Source organism: Tyto alba, unplaced genomic scaffold (genome assembly GCF_018691265.1).
Source record: "Tyto alba isolate M040663 unplaced genomic scaffold, T.alba_DEE_v4.0 Super-Scaffold_2, whole genome shotgun sequence".
Taxonomy (NCBI): Eukaryota; Metazoa; Chordata; class Aves; order Strigiformes; family Tytonidae; genus Tyto; species Tyto alba.
Genome location: NW_024881282.1, coordinates 68,098,463 through 68,120,204, shown reverse-complemented (window position 1 = coordinate 68,120,204; position 21,742 = coordinate 68,098,463). Strand labels below are relative to the sequence as shown.

The following is a 21,742-nucleotide window of genomic DNA, read 5'->3' as shown; positions in this document are numbered from 1 at the left end:
ATAGCATATAGAGAGTGGCCAAAAGATCAAGGTGTCCAAGGAAAACCTGGTAGTAAGGAATAGAGAGTAAATTCCTGGCCAGAGTCAAAAAATCAAACTCCTTTTCAGTTGGGTGAGTCACTCTGTATTAGGCAAGCAGGGGCAGGGATGTTGTCCCATCGTCTGAGATCTCTACTTGCTTGTTTGCTGGTGAGGAGACGAGCGAACCCTTTGGAGAGGTTGAAATCAGCAATGGGATTCAGACCTGCTGGTGATGGTTGACAGCCTTCACCCACCTCTGAAATACGGCTGGGAGATGTCCAGGCAAGGCAGTTTTGCTCACAGCTGCTGCAATGGAGGAGAGTGGCTCCTATTATGCAGAGAGAAGGTGCTTGTGCTCAGAGAAGTGCCCCTTAGAGGGGCTGCAGAAGGGATGAAAAGGAGGGAGACCCCCAGTGAGCTTTTTTCTTTTATCTTGCAGATGAACCAGATGGCAAGAGCAGCAGAAACCAAAGGAGGAGCATGAAGCCTTTAAGAATCAGATTGCTAAAATGTAGGGAAAACTGAAGCCAAAAACTAGGCCTGGACAAAACAGAGCACCAGAGTGGAAAAACAAGCACTAGAGAAGCTTAGCCAAAAGGGGAAAGAATAGAATAAACCAGCTCAGTTCTTCAATTCAGATTCCAACTCTGTGCTTTCAGGAGAAGAGACTTAGAGAAACTGAAGGTCTAGCATTAAGTCTCCTTTGTAGCTGCAGCCCCTCACAGTTATCTGCCACTGTGTTCCCTGGCAGACAGCACTGCAGCACCGAAAACCTGATAATTTCCTAGGATGCAAAAAAAGGGCACCAAAGAGTCACTGATGGATCCATCCCGAATTTGCACATCCTGGCAGGTACAGACACTTGTCTAACATGTAAAAAAGATTCTGCTACAGCATTGCCACAGCCTGCAGCAGTTTATGATCGCCTGCAGCTGCTCTGCATGTCACTGATGGTGGGGGGCTTGTAATGTTCCCGCTGAAAGCCCTACTTCCTTGAGCGGGGCTTCCTGATCTCTCTGGAGAGATGCTGCTGAGCCTGTATTTTAAGTGGCTTTCAGGTCCCAAGACAGATTTTCATCAGGCAAGAAGACCTTGCTACAGGATGTTGTACTACATCCTCTCTTCTCAAGAGTACTATAATTTTTCAGAGCAAATGCTCACAAAAAGGGCATGATGTCAGGCATACCACCTGCAGGATGGGCTGTGCTCCTCCATTACCAACTGCAGACTGACGGACACTGCTGCTCTCTTACCCCTGCAGGAAGCATTACAAACCTCTTTCAACACCCACCCCCCCAATTTCAGTAAAGATCCCATGACACTTGGTGGAAAAAAACAACATTGTATTTGATTTACAATTAACAGGATTTACAAATAATGACAAAGAAACAGATTAGCCATGAAATTAGGATGCCTTTGTTGATAAAGGAGTAGCTGGCAAAGCACCTTTATGTAGAAGTTGTGTACCTCAGTCCTAAACAGTGTAAAATAACTTACAGCCCAGGCAGGTTCAGGAATGACTATACACAAATGCAAGAAGTCGAGTACAAAACAAACCAAAAACCCCCTCCCAGCCTACTGGGCAGGAAACCAGTTCTGGTGAGGCTTTTGATTTTTGAAAACCGAAGGAAAGGCCCACTGACAAGTACTAGGAATTTTTCAAAAAAAGGGGGGAAAAAAGTATCAACAAGGAGTAAAAGTCACTGTGTGACAACGTACCAGGCAGGGATAGTGGGCAACAGACACCGCGTTAGCTTGCTGAGAATCAGCAGAGTCCGGGCGCTTGGCAGGACAATGAACGAAGGAGTACAGATGGCAGTGCTTCATTAAAATGCTACTTTACTGCCAAAAAGTTGCAAGACAAAGAGGAATAAAGTTCTCTGATGTGCAATACAGCAATTTAAGAAGACGTACCTAACTTTTTGATTTGTATGGAGCTTACCTATATTGTAAACACACACTTTCTGACAAGTTATTTCAATTTTCTTTGCTATGGGTTATGGTGTGTATTCAATCAAATGCAGCATTCCAAGGCTCAAAACTGACTGAGTGGTTTTCAATACATGGATATATGACTTTTCCAATATCATACTAGTATTTTACATCACAAATACAATAAAACAAGTGATGGTATTTCTAGGACAGTTTCAAGATTCAAATAAAAAATCATCAGAACCATTCTAAAATAAGATATTATACATAATCAAATCATGTTAAACAGCACACTCTCGGCAAGCAGATAATTACAAGCATTCTGCTGGTCATGTTTTTCACACAAAAGTCATTCAATAGCACATAAATATTTCTTTTTCTGATCTGCTTCTTTTTACAAAACCATTCATCAGATTCACAGAATTAGTACAAGTAAGGCACATTAGCATATATCATAAAACTCACAATAATAACAAAGAGTTGTAAAGTTTTAAGGACTAATTCCTTCTTTGCAGTGATTTCTGAACCGAATGAGACTTTATCAGTAGAACCCTCCTACATTGACATTACTCTTATTTCCGTTGCAGCCAACTGTGGTGGGTGCTATACTGTGCATCGTCATGGACATAAATAATTAAATGAAGAACTGTGTGGTGGTAGCAAATCCCATTTGCAGATCTTGCAGAGAAATCAGACACTTTGTTCACGGTGTTTGTTATGAGCATAGACTAAGTTTTAGAGCTTTATGGAAGTCAATCTTCAGTTATCAAAATAAAAGGGGATATTGCATGTGTCTCTGAGTATGTTATTGTTTTCCTAGTACAAATATTGCTTAACGTAGAAAGGATGCTATAGTACTGAATTTACTTGCATAATGAATCCTAAATGCTGATGTCTCAGATTCTACTAAATGAAACAAACTATAGGTTTTCCTCCTTCCACCCCCCACCCTGCCCCCAACCAAAGGACTCTCTTTCCCACAGAAGATTCATTTACACACAACACATCTTTTAATTAGAAGCATAATTTACAGTAAAAATTCTTTACATTACACCTCTGCTATCAAAAAAACATGAAATCTTTCATTTAAAGTTGTAATTATACATTAAAAAATAGAACACTATTTCCTTAACAGGAAGAATGAATTTGAACATCTTCAGATCAGATTTCTTTATTGCGGCTTTTGAGTCAAAGGTCAGTCACTTTATTCTCTAATGCAGCTGCTATTTGCTGTAAACGGAAGGCAAGCTGCATTTTTTGTGCAGCTGGATCTTCTTCAAGTGCATTTATAATCTGGAAGAAATAAACACAGAATGTTTAGAACCATTTATCTTAAAATGTATGACATAGTTCCTGGACCAAGTGTTTGATAGTACTTTGGTTGTAAAGAGTCTTTTACATTCACTCTGTACCAAAGATAAAGTCCATCTAGTAGGCCCCATGTTCTGTTTTTACACAAAGGCAATAAAAAAGATTGTTTCAATTTATCTAAGTTGCTGTAATGTTTCCCATTATGCTGGTATCCAGGCAAATTAATCGGTAGTACTTTATCTTGTGAAATATTACATTCCAAGATGGAGCAGGCAGGAGGAAAACCACCTTTACAGCTATTTAAGGAAGTGTTTTTACTTCAGTGCACCCTACAAGGCTTAAGAGTCATTTACCAGCTGTAATTAAGCCCCGTCCCCATGCCCTTTGGTTATGAGAAGCTCCTCGTGGTCCACACACAGGCATAAGCAGGGCAATGCAAGGTCTCTTGCGTCTATAGGCAATCTGATGAAGAAAACGGTCTGCCCACAGCGTCAGGGAGGTGCCGGCAGCTCCCCTTTGGCTCTCGCCAAGAAATGCCAAGAGTCTGGCCCCGCACCACATAGCTCAGGAAGCAAAGAGCTCATCAGAGGAGTCCCCCAGCATCCTGCATGCAGCCTCTGCTGTACAGAATATATATAGGAAGGTATGACTCTAAGACACAAGGGATATGAAAACAAGAGCTAGAAAAGGTCAACTGTTATGAGAAGGCTTTTCTTCAAATGGAGTTTTTTTAGGGCTCCTCAAGATCAAATTTCAAAGGTTTTGAAAGGTTTTCATTTCCACCATCCTTTAGGGAAACTTTTCCACCATCCTTTAGGGAAACTTTTCTACCAACTAATAGATTTCTCTGTTAGAAGAACGCGTTACATGGCAAAACCGTTCCCCTTCTAGAACTGTCTTGATTAATAAAAGTCAGACACTGTAATCAAGCAGAAACCTTTAGCTCTGTTTAAATACTGTATAAACTTGCAAGTACAAGAACTGGAGAAATAGCATTTGCTTGTCGCTACCTGTGGTTCTTACTATTTCCTGCACATCATTGACAATGGAGATTAATGCAGTCTCAGTATCAATCTAGCCAATGATTTCACTTTGAAGGGCTGGTATAGCATTTGAGTTTCAAACTGGAGCAAATTTGTTTGGAAATAATTATTTTAATGGATTTGTTTTTAAAGGGTGAAAACATTTTTGTAAGACAGAGTTAATAAACACTTATTGCAGTATTTAAATTGGGCCTAATTTAATTTGATATTGTTCCCTTAATTTAAAAAATTACATCTAGCTGTAACTCCTCAAATCTAGACTAAATAATTCATGATTATCTCTGCTGGTGAATATATCCTTCATATAAATGTGGACAATTAGAACATATCCACTTAGTCATTGTCAAGCCCTGCAGAGATGCAGAAGGTACAGCGCATGCTGGGAATCACTGCATCAGTAATAAAGACAAGGGCAGCTGCAAAATGTTCCAATTTATGCAAATTAAAACATTTTCATGGAAAATAAATAAGCTCGATTAATTTTACTGAATGGTTCTTGACAGATTATCTCCATAGCTCTGAATTAGCAGCCTTTTCATCAGATGCACCTTGTTGTTACACAGTGATGTACATGAAATGAAGAGCTTCAGCTACACACTGGGCTTTGCTGCTCTGCCACTGACGAAGTCCCACGGACTGGTGGCTCCTCCTGCGCCTGCCACCAAACGCGAAACCACAAGTGGAAGCAGGGACACAGGGGTGGGGAAGAATCAGGGCCTTACGGTTCGTCTGTCAGCCAGAGTCCCTGAGCGTTTCTGCAAGAGGTCAGGCCACAGATACATTTGGGAAGGGGCTGAAAGCCAGCTTGGCTAGTGCTGGGGTTGCAGGGCGAGGGAGCCAACACCATCGGGCTGGCCTGCATTCCTCTGGCTGCTTCCCCTATTGACCCTCATTGCAAGACTCCTCTGGCTGATTTGGTTTTCCTTGCTTACATCTGTTTAAAAGATGAGACAGGCTGGCTGCTCCTGTATAAAGCAGCTGCAGTGAAGCTGAGGATGAGACTCACTGCCTTTAGTGCTAAATATAAGTGAAAACACGAACTGTGGTGAGGTGCAAGACAAACCAAAGAGAGCTCACATGTGCTGTACTCCTTTTTGATTCAGCATCTGTTCTTACTTTCTTTGATTTAATTCTGAGAGTTTTCTGGAGGCATTCATTTCCATGGAAACCTTTGAATAAGAGTTTCCTTCTCTCTTTTTGTTTTCAGATTAAGTTTGGAGAGCCATAGCCACAGCCCAACTACTCTGGGATATTCTTTGTCCCCCTTTCCACAGGGCGTGAAAAACCTAAGAAATATTTTGGACTGAATCTGCAAGCCTCCTTTTGAATCAGGCTATATTCAACAGCGGCTCTACTTTGGGTCACCTTGGGCAGGCATTTCATTTGTCACAGCAAAACAGGGATGGTAACATGCATGGAAGTTTTAAGTGCATCTTTACTAATAAAAAAAGGCATGGCCCCATTCCTACAAGCAACCCAAGTTTAATGTATTATTCATAATAAAAAAACGACTGGCTTGAAACCTGATATAGCTCTGATGACTACTTTTTGCTTGGTGACATTCTTATGTCTTAATTCTTAGGAATTAGGATGGTAGAGTTGAAGTGAAATTATTTTTAAATCTATTTCTCTTTCAGATCTTGTTAAACTATCATTACCAAAACTAGATAACCTGTAATGAAAATGTTCATTTATAAGAACACGCCCTTGACCAGTGTAATAGCCAAACAAGATGTATTACTGCAAAGTTAGAGCTTTCTGTTCAGCACTGCTTTTACCTGATTATCCAGGGAATTCCAGAAGTTGATCCTTTAGACTGACATTAGCCTTCATAACTTTTTACCATTGATATTAAAGAATGAAAACAAAAGCTGCAACTTACCTCATCATAGTATTTGTTAGTATACTGGTAGAGCTGATGTAGAGCCACAAGTGTGTTTAAGGAATCGGTATGTGCCTGTTAAACAACACAAGCGGGCAGAAAGCATATCAAAATATGGTCACAGATAGCTGAAAGTTATGCACAAGCGTTGGATACAATATACAATATAAAATATTTCCAAATTCAAGCTATGCATCCTGAAACTTCTGTTAAATGACAGTTGGGGCAGAAAAAAGGGGTGAGAAAACTTTTGTTTGGTGATTTTTAGATCAAAACTTTCCTGCTGGTGTTTTCCAACTTGCCCACAACTCTACCACTGGAGGTGGAAAATATTTTAACCTATGAACATCAAACCACAGCTCAAACATCTGTTAACAACATGGGTACGTATAACTAAAGCATTTACTCAGTACAATCTACATATTGTTGAGAGATTAAGCATTGGTTCTGTCACTGTCATGGCTGTTTGAAATCCTTTCTTCAGCTCTTTTAAACTCTTTGAAATTATTCACACCTCACTACAGCAAAGGTGTAACTCATCAAGATCACGAGCACATGCACGTTCAGGAAGAGCCATCTGAATCACGAAGATGGAAAGGGGAGAAGGGAGGGAGAGAGAGAGAAAGGACTTTAAATGAAGCAGGAAATAAGCCTTCCATTATCTCTTCCTCCCTCCCCCCTGGCATTTCACTTATTTAGGGAATGTACTCTACCTTCTAAACAGATGTTTTTCATTCAAACACATAGGATTCAAGTCTCTAGTTACACCTTTAATGTTAAGAAAATTAATGATCGCAAAATATTGCTACTGGTACAAATGATTACCCAAGGCATAAAGCAGCAAAGAAACACCCATCTTACCTTGCTGTATAAAAGTCACTTCTAGAGCTGGTCAAAATTTGCAATTTTCAATCACTCCTTCCATATTAATTTTTATCATAATTTATAGTGTAAATAAAAAGGATCAACATATTCTGCTGCTGTTAAAATATTCTATTGATTTTACTTTTAATCACCAAATGTTTTAATTTTATACGCATCTCAATTTGTGTAATAAATAAAGTGAACTGGAAAATGAAATGTCACTGCAGATGAGTTTTGTAGTGAATGACTGAAAATAGAAATGCTCTCATGAGGATGTTGATCTGCAAAATGTTAGGTCCTAAGGGCACTGAAATAAACAAACTACAAAAAATTCCCCAAACATCCTCCTTACGCTAGAACTCTTCAACTAAATTAAACAAATGAGCAAACCAGCCAGTAAGCACGCTGTCTCTTTGCTCAGGCTAAACATCTTTTAAGACTGGTGAGGACCTCTCCTGGTTCTCCAAGTTAAATCAAGTGCTTCAAAGGCACGAGCCTACTCTACCTAAGCTGAGCTGCAGAGCAGACAGGCTCTTGCAAAACTGAAGCAGGTTTTGTAGTGTCTTTGCTCCATCAGTCTCCAACCAGAGTCCCCAGCTAGCAACCACCCTCCTCTGCTCTTCTCCATGAGAGGTAACCCCAATAATCTATAATGCAAGAAGAAAAAGTGCCACTGAGCGAGCATGTGGTGAACTTCTCACATGCAGCATAAAGCAGAAGTATTGCCCTCATGTAGACAGCTCTAACATAAGCTATACTTAATGTACGTGCCTCCTCTTTCATTTCTGGAGTCTAATTTTTGCTGTGGTAGCACTCTGAATTCAGTCATTACTCGATATCAGTATGATCAATGCTAAAAATCCTCTATATGCTGTGGAGAGAAAACACGATTCAAGAGTGCTGTAATTTTTCCACAATGGATGTGAAAAAATTCCAAACTGTTTGCTCTGGCACCTACATCACTCGGATAGATTAGTGATGATAACCATTCTTGGTTCCATTCAATAATCAGCATTTCAAAGGGATAAAAGGCACGACTACACTAAACAGGAGTATTTCCCAGATTTATGAAATAACTCATTTGATGCTTACACATACAAAAAAACCACTTGTCGAGTTAGGAAGAGAAGACAAATGGTGCTGTACTTGGCTCCACTTTCAGTACAAGAAAATGGAATTTATTCTTACCCTAGAAATCTCTGCTAGATGGGTATTCATGTCTTGGTCACTAACTGGCACCATCTGACGAATACCTTTGTAGTAACTGCAACAGATGAAAACAGACTTTCAATTAGGTGAAATACACTGTGATATTCTGGTAATTCAGTCTTTCAATTCTGCAATTATTTTAAACATGCTTCCTAATAATGCAGGAGATGTTCTACGACAACAGATCAATGATTCCTTTAGTAATCCTGCCTTCCAACAGTCATTAGTACCTTCACAACAGAGGCAAATTGTACCTGATTGTACAGGGCCACACCACAGGAAAGAAATCTATTTATAATCGCAGCCGATGATATTTTAGATCTTCAAACTTCTGAAGTCATCAGCTAGCAAGAGTTTTGTCCTGTGGCAGATCTTCCACGGTATTCACAGAATTGCAAATTAGTAATGAATAAAGTCAGACATGGAATAGAAAAAATGTGTTTGTGCAAATATTTTCAGGATTTGATCTTTACTGAGTTATGGAAGTGCAGCGTTGGTTAGACAGATCTTATGGGTAACGACAACCACTGCAGACAACAGCATCATATTTTCTCCTGAGTAAATCTATTCACCTGTCTGCACAGACATCAACACGCACTGGGCCGTAATGGCATTTCATTTCAACCCTGCCATCGCCACAACCAAGGGAATGTTTTAACGTTCAAGTGTAAATTTTTTAACATTTGACAGATGACTACTTTAGCATTTGCTTTTCCTCTTACACAGGCTTAGAGCCTTAAGAACTGTGAATAAGCATGAAAAGAGTCTATACTTACTCTTCCACCATTTTCTTATAGTTAGAAATTTCTTTTGCGTAAAGTAATTTATTACTTGGAGAATCCTGGAAAAAATATAATAGAGAGAAACTTGGTTGATTTATGAACATCTCCAGGAAGCAAAAGAAAGTCACAAACTTAAGATCAAGCCTTTATATTCACATGCACTTGAACTTTACAGATATTAACATTTGGATGCTTATTAACACTGGTGGGATTATTTGTCCTAAAAAGATGAAGCTTACACATGGCATTACTGTTAAGTTTTACAAATAAATCAATGCAAGATGATACCTAAATTATTGGTGGATATAAAATAATCAGTTCTTAAGCTTGCTTTTCATAAAAGCAGTTGTTATTTTCTCCTTTTTATGAATTTTTATAAATTGGCAGACTACACAGCAACACTGACATGTTCACCAATCTGTTAATTGATGAAATACTAACTTCATTATAACACTAAAAAGAAACTATCAAGCCTGTATCTCCTCAGAGAATGGGTATTGTCTATGAGGATGCCCTTTGTCTTGTCAGGCATGAGTGTAGTCAGGATGCAGAATGCAAATCACTTACTCTGCTTAATTTGTGCTCTGTTCTTGTGCAAGCATCCATGAAAGTCTGTGCAATGACTGACAAGGAAGCATCCACTACTTCATGAACATGAACATCAAAGATGAAATGGGGATTTTTCAGTATGTTTACCCAGAATCTAAGAGGCAGGCTGCAAAGCAAGGAAAAAGATAAAGAATCCTTTTTTACACAGTAAGTGTTCTACACCAAGCAAATCACATGAAATTAAGTACAGGTTTTGCATTTTGATCTCCTCACAACAGTGAAGCTTAATGTTATATTTCAACATTTATACAAGCTATCTGTTCTCTGGTTTCCATGTCTGAAAACTCACAGAACAACTTATATGAAAAGAATCTCAAGTGTCTCAAAATAGCATGAGATGTCTGTGTGGTTAAAGAAACTACCCAAGTAGTATTTTATTAGATTTTGTGCTCTGACAGGTAAATGTAGTCCCATTTGCCTCTCGCTTTCCTCTTCTCTGAGAAAAGAGAAAAAGTAAAGTGGTAAATTTGCCAATGACAACCCCACAAGTAGGCTGCCTTCAATTTTGCAGCTTCTAGGCTTACAGGGAATCCTTTTAATCATATAAACATATTATCTCAATTAAAAAGATTCTGAGAATTATAAATTAAATAGACTTTGATTTGTGGTAAGAGTGCCAGTACACACATGAGAATTACACTCTCATTTCTCTACAATACAAGTATTACTCTGTTCATACCATACCTGTTTGTTTTCCAGATGTGAATGGTATCTTCATCTTTTATGTCATGTTTTTCTGCTTGCTCATCAAGAAAGTCAAAGAAATATTTCACAGCTGGTGGCACCACATGGTTTGAGTTGAGCACACTATGAAAGAAGTTATCTACAAACTGCTGAAGTGTCCCCTGAAAACAAATTTAAAAAAATCTATTACATTTGTGTTACAAGCTGAACTCAGTGCCATCCTAGAATCTTTTATTCTTATTGACACTAACAGCCCGTAATCCAGTTGCAGTCACTGATGGCCTTCATCCTGAGTGCTAAGGGTACTGGGTGACAAAAAAAAAACTTCTTAGTGCAGTGGCCTTGCAAACTGCCAAAGCGGTAAAGACCTTCTAGAGAACAATTTTATGTTCTAGCCTGAAAGGTTGTGACTTCACCAACTATTTTACAGTTTGCACAGAAAGATGTGCTTTCTGCTTGACAGAAGAAGCAGAAACTGGCTGCTAAGTATACAATACATTTGTACTTCGGGGTTGTTGCTCACACGAAATAATTGCTAGCCATTTTTAAATGGTTTTACAGCTTCTCACCTCCAGTTTCTCTGACTCCAGAGTACCATGCAATTTTTAGAAAGAGACTGAGAGTGAGGAGTACCAGTGAGCATTTGACTTTTTGTTTAAGGGCAAGCACTTGGGTCTCATCAGACACCCAGTCTGGCCCAGCTCCATGAGCTCCACCGAGCCCAAGTGTCCCAGGAGGGCTCTGTGCTTGGGTTGGATTCTAGCATCTGCCTGGACTTTAGAGACTGTCTCCTTGCTTTAGAGATGATCCCACTGGGGCCACATGCAGTTCTCCCCCGCTCAGGTGGTTGGCCCTATGGACACATTTGAAGGTCTGCGTCCTCTCTCTCACCGTCACTCCAGCTGCCAGCCTCAGAACAGGGCAGGCAGCGAGAAGGCAAGGAGTCCTAAGCCACTCTGCTGTGAGCAAGGACACATCCACAGTCCTTGGGTTGTAGGGGTAGCCGTGGTCCCAGCCATAACACCTCACCAGTCTCTGTATGAGTTAGTAAAGCTCCAGACTGGTAATAATCTATAAACTGGCCATTGGAAACAGATAAGCAATGGCTGCAAAGGAGTTACTAAGAGAAGAGAGGAATATAAGCATCTTGCTGGCTCTTTGTCCTGAGTCTGTCATCTATGCACAGATCTTCCTTCACATCTACTTTCACACTTGGACAAATGGCCTTAGCTGGAGCCAGACCACCTCCATTTTCCTGAGGAGCCTGGCTTTAGGGTCATTAAACACATTATTCTGATTTCTTTCTGCAAGGAGGAATGCTTTGCAAAATTATTTTGCTTGTGGTCCATTCTGCAGCATAAGCACTAAAAATACTCTAAAAGGAATATTATTACTTGAAAACATTTTTTTTTCTAGGTTATACTGCAGCATTGGTCACACAGAAGAAGAGGGAAATATAAGGCTCTGTAGCAGTTTATAAAGCATTTGGTTCAAAAGAAAACCCAACAAAATATTATCTAAATAGGTGGCACAGAGAAGAATCTCTGTCTTTTTCTTACAAAAAAAATCCTTATTTAACAAACACATAATCATGGTTCTCAGCTTTGATCGGGAGTTATACTTTATCTCTTTCCCAGTAATGTTCCTCAGGGCATATTTATCACTTGAAGCCTTGAACACCAGCTTGTATGCACATGACACATATTCAGAATTGCAGCCAAACACATGACTAATAGTTGCATCATTTTCTTCTGTTGTACCTCAAAATGTATAGGTAAGGTGTAACCATTGCACAGCTGAGCCCTACCTTAACAGAAAGAAGCCTAGTCAGGTAGATTTCTGTAATAGCTTTGGTCCTCTCTTTTTCCTTCACGCTGCCCCGCTTTGATTTACCTTCATCTATTTCATCTACTGGCCGAACTAGATGCCAGACCTTATTTTCATCTTCCAGGAGTGCATGCCCTAGAAAAAGCAATAGCAATAATTATAAAAAATGCCCCACAACCAAAACAGCCACATGAAAATAATCATATACATAAGTATATGTAAGATCTTTGTTCCCTATCCTTAACATACCTGTCCTCTTGCCAAGAGGATCTAGATTACTCTGTTCCTGTCCAACATACACAATTCCAGTATTAAATGTTCCACATAAGCTGAAAAAGCTTGCTTTTATCAAGCGCAAAGAGAGAGGAAGGAATCACACAATAAGGAAACTCCTGTTTGGTCATGAAAGCACAGGATGTGTATTTTTTGATGTCCACACACTGAATTACTCTACCCCTTTGTGAATTCTCGGAGACGTGATCAAGTTACAGAAAATCAGCTAGGTCTCACCCAGCAGCTACCCCAGAAAGAGAAATTGTAGTAGCTCTGGTGATTTTGGCAGCGGCAATTTAAGAATTTATGATCTCAACCTTTTTTCTAGGTATCACCATTACAATTTACATTTTTGCCCTAACTGCTGAGTTCAAAGTATGGTGCCTCAGTTCAAACCTGCCTTTATCAGCATTGGGCCAGCACCATTTGACTTTGTAGCTGAAAGGAGGAAAACTGCATCCATTTGCTGAGAGGGCATGAACTCCAGCGACAGAGGCAATGAATGCAGCAAATTCATAACCCATTATGATAAGATTTTTAAAAATTTGTTTGCTAGTTTTCATAGCTTAAACCAGAGAAAGAGACTCGCATCAAGCCTGTTGCCATATAGCAGAAACAGGAGCAAGCACCTGGATGCTAATGACAGCTCATCCGATTACAGCCCCGCTATGCTATCTGTGGCTTGGTCATACATCTGGTCCCTGAGCTGAGCTCAATGATCGCGCAGTGGAATAAAGGGAGTCTGGCATTTCAGCATCGACGTGAATGTTCGGACAGACTTTATGCCTGAGAAGCTTTTTTTACAAACAGTTCTAAAAGATGCTACAATTGTTTTAACTTGCAATTAATATCCCTTGAAAAAAGATTCCGTGTCACAAACTTAAGTTTCAAATCTCCTGGTTTTGCTTGTTCTTCCTTTAATTTTTGAATTTTTATATCTACTTGGCATAGTTCCTAAAATCAATGGCATTTTTCCAGTGGAAGTTACTGAATCAGTGCATTTAAAATCACTAATGTCTTAAAAATGTGAAAGTTACGTTTCTCATAAAAATTGTGATTCAGCCCTATTGCACAAATTATTTTGCATTACTGCTAAGTTTTATGCTTTAGTATACGTATTTGATGTAACTGAATCCCAGACACAGCAGAAAATATCAGTTTCTAATTGCATGAATTTTGTCCTTTCAAATTTTTGGTTGTAGTAGTTTCTTAACTAAGTTCCTCAACAGCTACATTAAATTTACCAGCTTGCATGTATGTTTAATATCACAGGGGAAAATAACATTTATGTCTAATTTGGCCTATCCAACAGTTCTGTTTGAATCTACTTTATATATCTTCATGAAAATCATTACCTATGAAGTCTTCTGGGGCCTTTACTTTTTTTTTTAACCAGGTAGGGAAAAAAAAAAAAAAAGCCCACATTAAATCACATTGTCCTTTGAGACTCCTTAATATGACTTGAAAGTTCAGGTGAATTAAGCAAGAAAGAAATACAAGCCATCACTTTATTTTGAAGCAGCTGCGATTTTGCAATCGATACCATTCATAGCAATCATCCACCAGTACAGTAAGAAATGCTGCTGGGCCTGAAGTCTGGAATTTCTTTTGCAACACCTGTTATTTACTTTTGTAAATTAATAGATCAAATCATGCAGTTAGAGCAGAAACTATTTTCCAGCCTTATGTCAGTCACTTGGTCCACTTCTGCTTCCTCCTTTAATTCAAAGGAATTTATCCTCCCTTTGCCCTCTGATGGTATATGTCCCAGTTTAACTTCGGAGAGAAGAGAAACAACCAAAGGGGCTCCCACTGACATTACTGGCCCTTATGCGCAGTAATTGATTTGGTCTGTGTTTGTTTAGCAACAACAGAATTGGTGTCCTGGTTTCAGCTGGCCTACCAGTGGGCTACTAGTGAAACAGTAGTTATTTCGTAGCAAAACAGGGATTAAGAGACTACAGCTCAACCAGATGAACTTCTGCAACACAAAGGTCCCACTTCATTGCTAAAAATAGCAGGAAAAAAGAGAAATTCAAAACATGGGGCAACAAAACATGTCAGCAGTATAGTTACTAAGAGAAAATAATATTTCTGTGAGATAATATTTTCCACAGTGAAAAAGTAGGAAGTGAAGAAAATAAAAAAATAGGGGAAAACCCCTCCTTGTTTGTTCCAGTAGCTACATTATCCGTCAAGCCGTAAGTGGGGAGGACTGTGCCCACTGGGTCAAGTGCTTCCTCTCAAACTCTTTGTGTTGGCCCCTGGGCATTCTTTGGCCAATATAAAATAATGCTGGGGGGGATTAATGCCAAATATTGACTGTGCTGACTAATTATAGTGATATGAACCATGATGTAAACATGATGGAGGCAAGTGAGATGGTGACAGGCAACACAGCCCCTTCCCCTTGTGTGGCCTGAAGCAAATTAGTTTCCTTCCTCCCCTGCTGTGAATACACAGCTCCATGGAGGTGAAGGAAGCGCTGCCCTGCATGGATCTGCTAATCAGTATTTCTGGTCTGCAACCCTCTGTCTATTTTTATTCAGAATTAAAAAAAACAAAAACCCAGAGGAAAACCTCAGAATAACAGAGCGTGTTGTTTTCACTTATAGTTCAGTACAGAAATACTAACATGAAATCATTGAAACCATTCTCCATCTTGATACAAATTAGGAATTGCATTTGTTATCTCCAGAAGCAAAAGATGCTTCATTTAATTTGTCACAACCTCCAGCTTCTAGTGTCTTCCTGTTAGAATCTGTGAATCAAAAGCAGCATGGAACCAATGCCAGGTTTTAGAGCAACATCTCTGAACATGGTTTTACATCTTTGTTCTGTGCAAAGCCTAGTACTTTGGCAGACAGTCAATGTCTTCAGCTGACACTTCTCAATGCAAAAGGTGCAAGTTAATGAGAGGCTCTGAATAAAAGGAAAAACATTTCATCACAAGCCTCATTCATAGAGCTGGGATAGGATTTCGATTTATTCCATCCCTGTAAACCCCCGTGTCATATAATGTGTATGTGTGGGAGGGGAAGACTCTGAACCTCTCCTCTCCCTTTTATACCCATAGCATCCCACAAATCACTGTCACTGAGGGCTGTTGCTTTGCACTAGCTTTGTAACATTTTATAACTTTCCAAAAGAACAAGTTGGCACCAGATAGCTCTGAGGACCCACCCTTCAGTGCTAAAGAAACTGGGCTAGCCTGTGGTGAAATGCTGTCTTCCCAAATTTGTACACTGCCATGGTGCAGGACAGGTTGTGGAGAAGAAACATGGTGGAAGTTGTCTTCACTCCATACTTTGGTATCTGAATTCTCTCTGCAGATTTTTCTTTCATGTATGAGAGCCCTTGTGTTACAGCACTGTCCCCAGAAATCTGCTTTTCTTTTTCAGTTTAGTATGCTGCACGTATAACTACATAATTCATCTTGGAGCATAGATTATATATGTTCAAAGAGCTTCATTATGCTGAATCACAGATCGAGATATAGTTGTAGAGAAGGAGGAAGTAAAAAGAAAAAAAAAACACTAAAAAAGAAAACCACAAGATCTGGTCCTCTGCTGCCTGCCACAAGGGTAGAGAGGAGGGGAGGATGAAGCCTGGGAGCCCAGAACAGGAGACTGAACACCTCTCTGAGTTAAGAAAGCAAAGCAAGCTAAGGACCCCACCAGGCTCCATTCATGGTTCACTTTGCTTCTTTAGAGTGGAGGCAACTACCACCTCAGCAGTTATCTCAGTAATCAGTGCAACCAAACTGAAAAGGGACTAGGAATCAGCTCCTCGCCTGGCTGCACTTCACTGCGTTCTGCAGACTGGATGGCTTCTTAAGTTAATGTGCTGGGTTGGCACCTGCTGTGACAGAGTAGTCACCACTTGGACAACTATGGCAGGCACTTGCAGTAAAGGGGTAAGGGGATAGCAGCAGAGGTGCAGCCATAACCATTAGAAGACCCTTCAAGAATGCTGGGAAAAGTCTCAACAGAAAGCATTCAGGACAGAGTAAAAGGTAGAGAGCAAGTAATATTGCCTGCCCTAATTTCCTGGGCAACACTCAACACAAATGAAATGGAAGTCTGCACAAATTTTGTTAAATAACAATATACATCAGAGCTATCAGCTGAGACCCATCTTCTTGAAAAATGTACATTTCTGGCATATTATTTCCAATCTGTTTGACAGCCCAGGCCTTGGATCTAAGATCAGTAAATCTGTTTAAAGGAATGAAACTATTAGGTGAAGCAATGGCTTTTGCAATCAGTGCTAGACAGAAAAGCTTATCAAATGAGTACATGGAAGGAAGAATTATCTCAACAATTATCATTCCATAAATCTAACTTCTACCTCATGTAAAAAAGCTGAATATAAGGATAAAAAACCCAGAGAAACTGAATGTCTGAAATGTAAACGCAGTACATCTAACAAAGAACATGACTTTACAAGTAAATATTTCCATAAAAATCTGAGTGCCTTTTAGTCTGTAATGGATATTGTGTCTCAAGAGGTTTTCAGATAAAGGAAATTGGTCTAGACAGAACACTAACATGTATAAGTAAAAGCTTTAAGAGATGGGTTGCAAGCTAACAGGTTGTCTTACATGTTGAGAAGTCCAGCATACTGTAGCAGACAGCAATACAAGAATTGTGCAACAGCTGCATTAGAGATGTGAGAGGAAACATTGTAAGGGAATTGCTGACGCTAACTTACAGTGGATTGCAAACCTCAAACAGAACAAAGGAATTGAGGAAAACTCTGCATCTAAAGAGATAACATGTATGGAATATACGAAGCCAACCAATAAACCCTGGAAAAAAAAAAGCTAGCATAGCTGGTGAAACATCACTCAAAGGGAGGAAGAGACAAAATATGAATGTACAGAGATGAATTTACAAGGTAATATAGTTGTAATAAATGCAATAAAAAAATTACATCAGATCCATCGTGGCACAGAGGGGGGAGCTGGTCACTGCTGTGGTTCATCTAGAATACTGCATTCAATTCGCAGTCTAATAAGAAGTGGGAGAAATTTGGAAAGGAAAGTAAGTAAAGGAAGAAGGAATGAGAAAAAGAGATAAAGCCTTGGAAAGATGAAACATAAGGTTTCACTATAGATGTATTGGGATTAAGAAACAAAAACCGCAAGGAAATGTTTGCTAAGAGTGCGTTCTGTTAAGACAGGGTATAGACTCACAGCTATTATAGTTAAAGCCCCATTATTTAAGGCTTTTATAATGAGGACAAAGAAAACCATTGCAAGTGTACAGTGGGTAACACACAACAAGTAAGCCCTATATAGTCTGGTGGGGAATATCTAGCTCCACAGACATGCTCGATAAACAAGATCAAGACAGCAGTGTCACTCTCTCTGTGTGGGTTTTAACTTCTAGTCATTTTGGGAGGCAGGGAATCCACAAGATACTCACTTTCACCTGGAACATCTTGCTGATTATCCTCTGGCTGTTGGGAAATTCCCATTTTTGATAAGATAAGTGTGGCACCATCTCGGACCTTTGAAAATACAAACACAGGGATGTTATTTGAAAGAAGTATGCACTACTGAATGTCTTTCTTAAAACCTAAACTATGGTTTCTGTAATTTTTTGCAGGGAATCTAGACCTATGATTAATGCTGCCCTTCAAAGGCTTCTTGGGCAACTGGCTCTGCAATTCATAATAGGCTCCCACCCCCTCCTTTAATAACAGATCCCATCAACATCTCCTCTAACATTACTGAAAATGCTAGAAACATTTCCAAGACTTTAAGTGGTTCCTTAATCCGGTGTGACTGCCCTTTGTACAAAAATGGAGTTTATCATGATGAATCAGACCTGCCTGTTTTCTGGAGGAAAACTAACTAACTTCTATCTTTCTGAATCAGGATATCTGTTGTTAGAAAGTAATAATGGTATACAAAGGGAAGATAAGTGGATTGCAAGTGCTTGGTAGAGTGCACAGTATGAAACCTAAACCAGACAGTACAAAAACATCAGCATCTGCTCTCCTGAAAGGGCTGCTGAACAAACCAGACCAACCCAAAATCTATTTAGCAGCAGAGCAAGGACAAAGACAATTCTCAGGGGTAGGAAGTGGTAGAGAAAAGAAGAGATGAATATGAGACCTAGCAAAATGGGCTTTTGAATGTTCAAAGGGGAATTTGGATTTGGGCACTGCAGTGATGAGAAAACCAAAGTGCTGGTATTTAGGTGATGTGGTTTTGGTAAGATGTTTAAGCAATATGTATAGACCTAGCTTTTCATGCTTCTAAGCTTTTGCTGCCCAGACCCAGAGCTATGTTTTTTTTTGTTTGTTTGTTTGGTTTTTTTTTTTAATATATTTTATTTTTATTCTTTAGTAGCACAGAAGTTTCTCTAAAAACAAATAAAGATTTTATTTATTACTAGAGAACAGTTAACAGATGCGAACAACTGCTCTGAAACCTCCTTACATTATAATGCATTAGTGTGTTGATACGTTTCCATCTGCCATCTCTTTGGGATGTTAAATCCAAGTCTGAGAGGATCTGTGCAGTAGAACCTGGACGCCACTCTAAAGGATAATTAAAATGAGAAAAAAACCAGTTTTTAACCATGTGCAAAAATAACTACTCCAAGAATGTTTAAGTTTAGAGACCCACTGACACATTGTGCAACATTAAAAGAAGTAATTTGGCACATGCCACGATGTGGTTTTTATTGCTTAATAACTTGGTCTTTATTACAGAAGATTGCATGAACTACTCCTAACCATGCATATGACTTCTGATTGTTTTCCACAAAAAGTTAAATTCCTTTGCACAGAATACTACAAATATATTTAAGAACTGCTATCAGTCCAAAATAGAGCAGGACTTTGTACGAACTAGATAAGGCGTTTTTAGGGAATTTACCAGGATTTTCTGAAGAGCAACGATTGCATCATCTACTTTCAGATTAAGTCAGTAATGAAGATACTGCAAAACTATTAATTGGAGCCTTTATTATGAGATTATTAGGCCTTTTAAGTTATGTCATTTTTTTTTCTCAGGAATAGAACAGCAATTTTGAAAGCCTTCAAGGAGGATGATTTTCAGAGGCTGGGTGGCTCATCATCTCCTAAAAGTGCAGCTCCTGTAACTTATCAATCATTTGAATAACCATCATAAAGGCAAGTCAAAATCAGCACCAGTTTCTGAAGTTGCATCATTACTTCTCCATCAGTTAATTGTCCATGCTGTCACTATCACATTAATTAGTACCTGAGATACTGACTCTGTCAGACATGAATACATTTGTGTTAACAGTCATTAACAGGCTCTTTGCACACTAATGACAGTACACCAAAACTTTAAGCATCAGGGAAAAGAACTCTGTAAGAAAGCATTAATTTTTAATGCATATTAAGATTGCTGAAAAATGCTGTATTTCTGAATCCAGCTGAACATGTATTCAACTTTTTTTAAAAAAAATTATTTTTATAGACATTTTTTGGGAAAATACAAATTCACACTGCTCAATATTGTATCACAAGTAGCTACTTACCAAGAACTACACTCTCAGCTTTTGGCCACTGAGAACATGGCAGATTTCGATAGACTTGGTCTATTATCTTTTCCTTTACTTGTGATATAGTATCACAGTTCAGCACTTTCACAGGTATGGAATCAGTTCCTCCATCTTGCACATACACATTTACTGTCTGTAAAAAAAATAAGGTACATTGTTAATAGGACAAATCAGTGCTGAATTACCTCTGTATCTGTTTTTCTGGGCAATTTAAATAGAAACGATATCTAAAATTTACTATGCAATGACTGTTGCACAGTATTTGCAATGGGAATATGGATTATTTGAGGGATCCTTCGGTGTTATGCAGCCAACCTGCTATCACAAATTCCAGCTGATTCCTCCTACTATGACAAAACAGAAAATATGCAGAATAGATTTACTCATGCCTAATATGCTACTATTAATGAGTCTTGGGAATTTGTTAAAGAGGGACAAACAAGAACAAAGCAGCTGAACCACTGACTGTTTACATGCTTTTCATATAACCTGATAACCTGGAACATAGAATAGCATAAGTAATGCAGTGCCCAAGCTTAATGAGTTCTCAATAATCACTTGAGCTGCCCTTTGCTGAACTCCTAGAACACTGTGTGTTTTTCCCTTCCTTTACGCTGTCTTCATAGCTGTGGTTTTACTTCTCAAGTTGAGCAGACTAGGTCTGTACAGATGATGATTTAAGACAGCTCAACTGACGAGCAGTCACTTGTTCAGCTCCCATAACTTTACCACATGTGACCAGCTGGTCATCATATATATATTGAAATACACACCTACGTGCACACGCACATATATATGTATATACAAAACCCATTTATATCATCTTTGGTGTCTGAAGACTTCATTTATTGTTTACTGTTGTCACAATAAATATAATAGCTCCCATAAATATACCTAAGTAGTTTATGCTAGTTCTAAACTATTACTGTTTTCTGATAGTATTGACATGTTTGGTTTTTTTTTAATATTAAAGGGAATTTCTTGAAAGCCTGTAATTTGCTAAATCTAGAGTGATGTTTTTTAAAGTAGCTCCACTATATAAATGCCAGTTTTAATACAGAAAAAAGCAAATGAGAAAACAATGGCCAGGAAACCTCTCCAGAAGGAAAAAAACCACCAAAATCAAAAGCCTCTTTCACTAGCTGAATCAGTACAACAGCTCAGAGCTCTCATGGATCTTTTGCCACTCAGGTAGCTTTGGAAGCCAGACACATCTGAAGCATTGCAGCTCTCAGATACATACGGTCCTGCCAACCATAATGCCTGAATTTATCATCTCAAACCTCAGAAATAAACTTGCATGGCTGGTATTTTTAAACAGTGAAGAAAAGCTGCACCATACGGCAGTCAAATTAAACATGATTGCACTGTCCCTTGACAGAGCTCTCAAACTAATCATGAGATTTCACCTTCCTTTTCCTATTAGCTTTATGGTAATTAGACATGATTTTGCTGCTGGTTCAGTATGCAGCATGTCAGTGTAACCAGTGATGCAAAACAGATTCATCTTTTAAATAAGAACAATTGGAGAACAGACAACTGCTCTATACTGTACTTTCCCACTGTGTCTCACTTTCAGGCAGAAATGAACAGATTAACTCATGCTTTCACCTGCCTCGGTGCACAAAAGCTCCCTAACTGTTCACAGCTACTACAACAATGTCATCATGCTAAAGATCCCAATAATTTATAGCAATAGCAACCCACTCCGTAATCTTTTATCACACACATATATCTCATCATTCTCCATGCATGCAC

At 39.0% G+C, this 21,742-nt stretch overlaps 1 protein-coding gene across 4 annotated transcripts in view; it reads right to left on the bottom strand.

Annotated features, from left to right (window-relative positions):
• Positions 1-1,347: 1,347 nt before the first annotated feature.
• Positions 1,348-21,742, bottom strand: part of PLXNB2 (plexin B2) — a 265,806-nt gene continuing 245,411 nt past the window's right edge. For all 4 annotated transcript variants that reach the window (XM_033011456.2, XM_042793496.1, XM_042793495.1 and 1 more), the window contains 10 exons: positions 19,961-20,117; positions 18,889-18,989; positions 17,867-17,951; positions 12,145-12,299; positions 10,338-10,498; positions 9,612-9,759; positions 9,039-9,103; positions 8,242-8,317; positions 6,190-6,264; positions 1,348-3,246 (listed from right to left, as the gene is read on the bottom strand). In XM_033011456.2, coding sequence (XP_032867347.1) covers positions 3,142-3,246; positions 6,190-6,264; positions 8,242-8,317; positions 9,039-9,103; positions 9,612-9,759; positions 10,338-10,498; positions 12,145-12,299; positions 17,867-17,951; positions 18,889-18,989; positions 19,961-20,117 — 1,128 coding nt within the window. In that variant the 3' untranslated portion in view covers positions 1,348-3,141. The remainder of the gene's footprint in view (positions 3,247-6,189; positions 6,265-8,241; positions 8,318-9,038; positions 9,104-9,611; positions 9,760-10,337; positions 10,499-12,144; positions 12,300-17,866; positions 17,952-18,888; positions 18,990-19,960; positions 20,118-21,742) is intronic.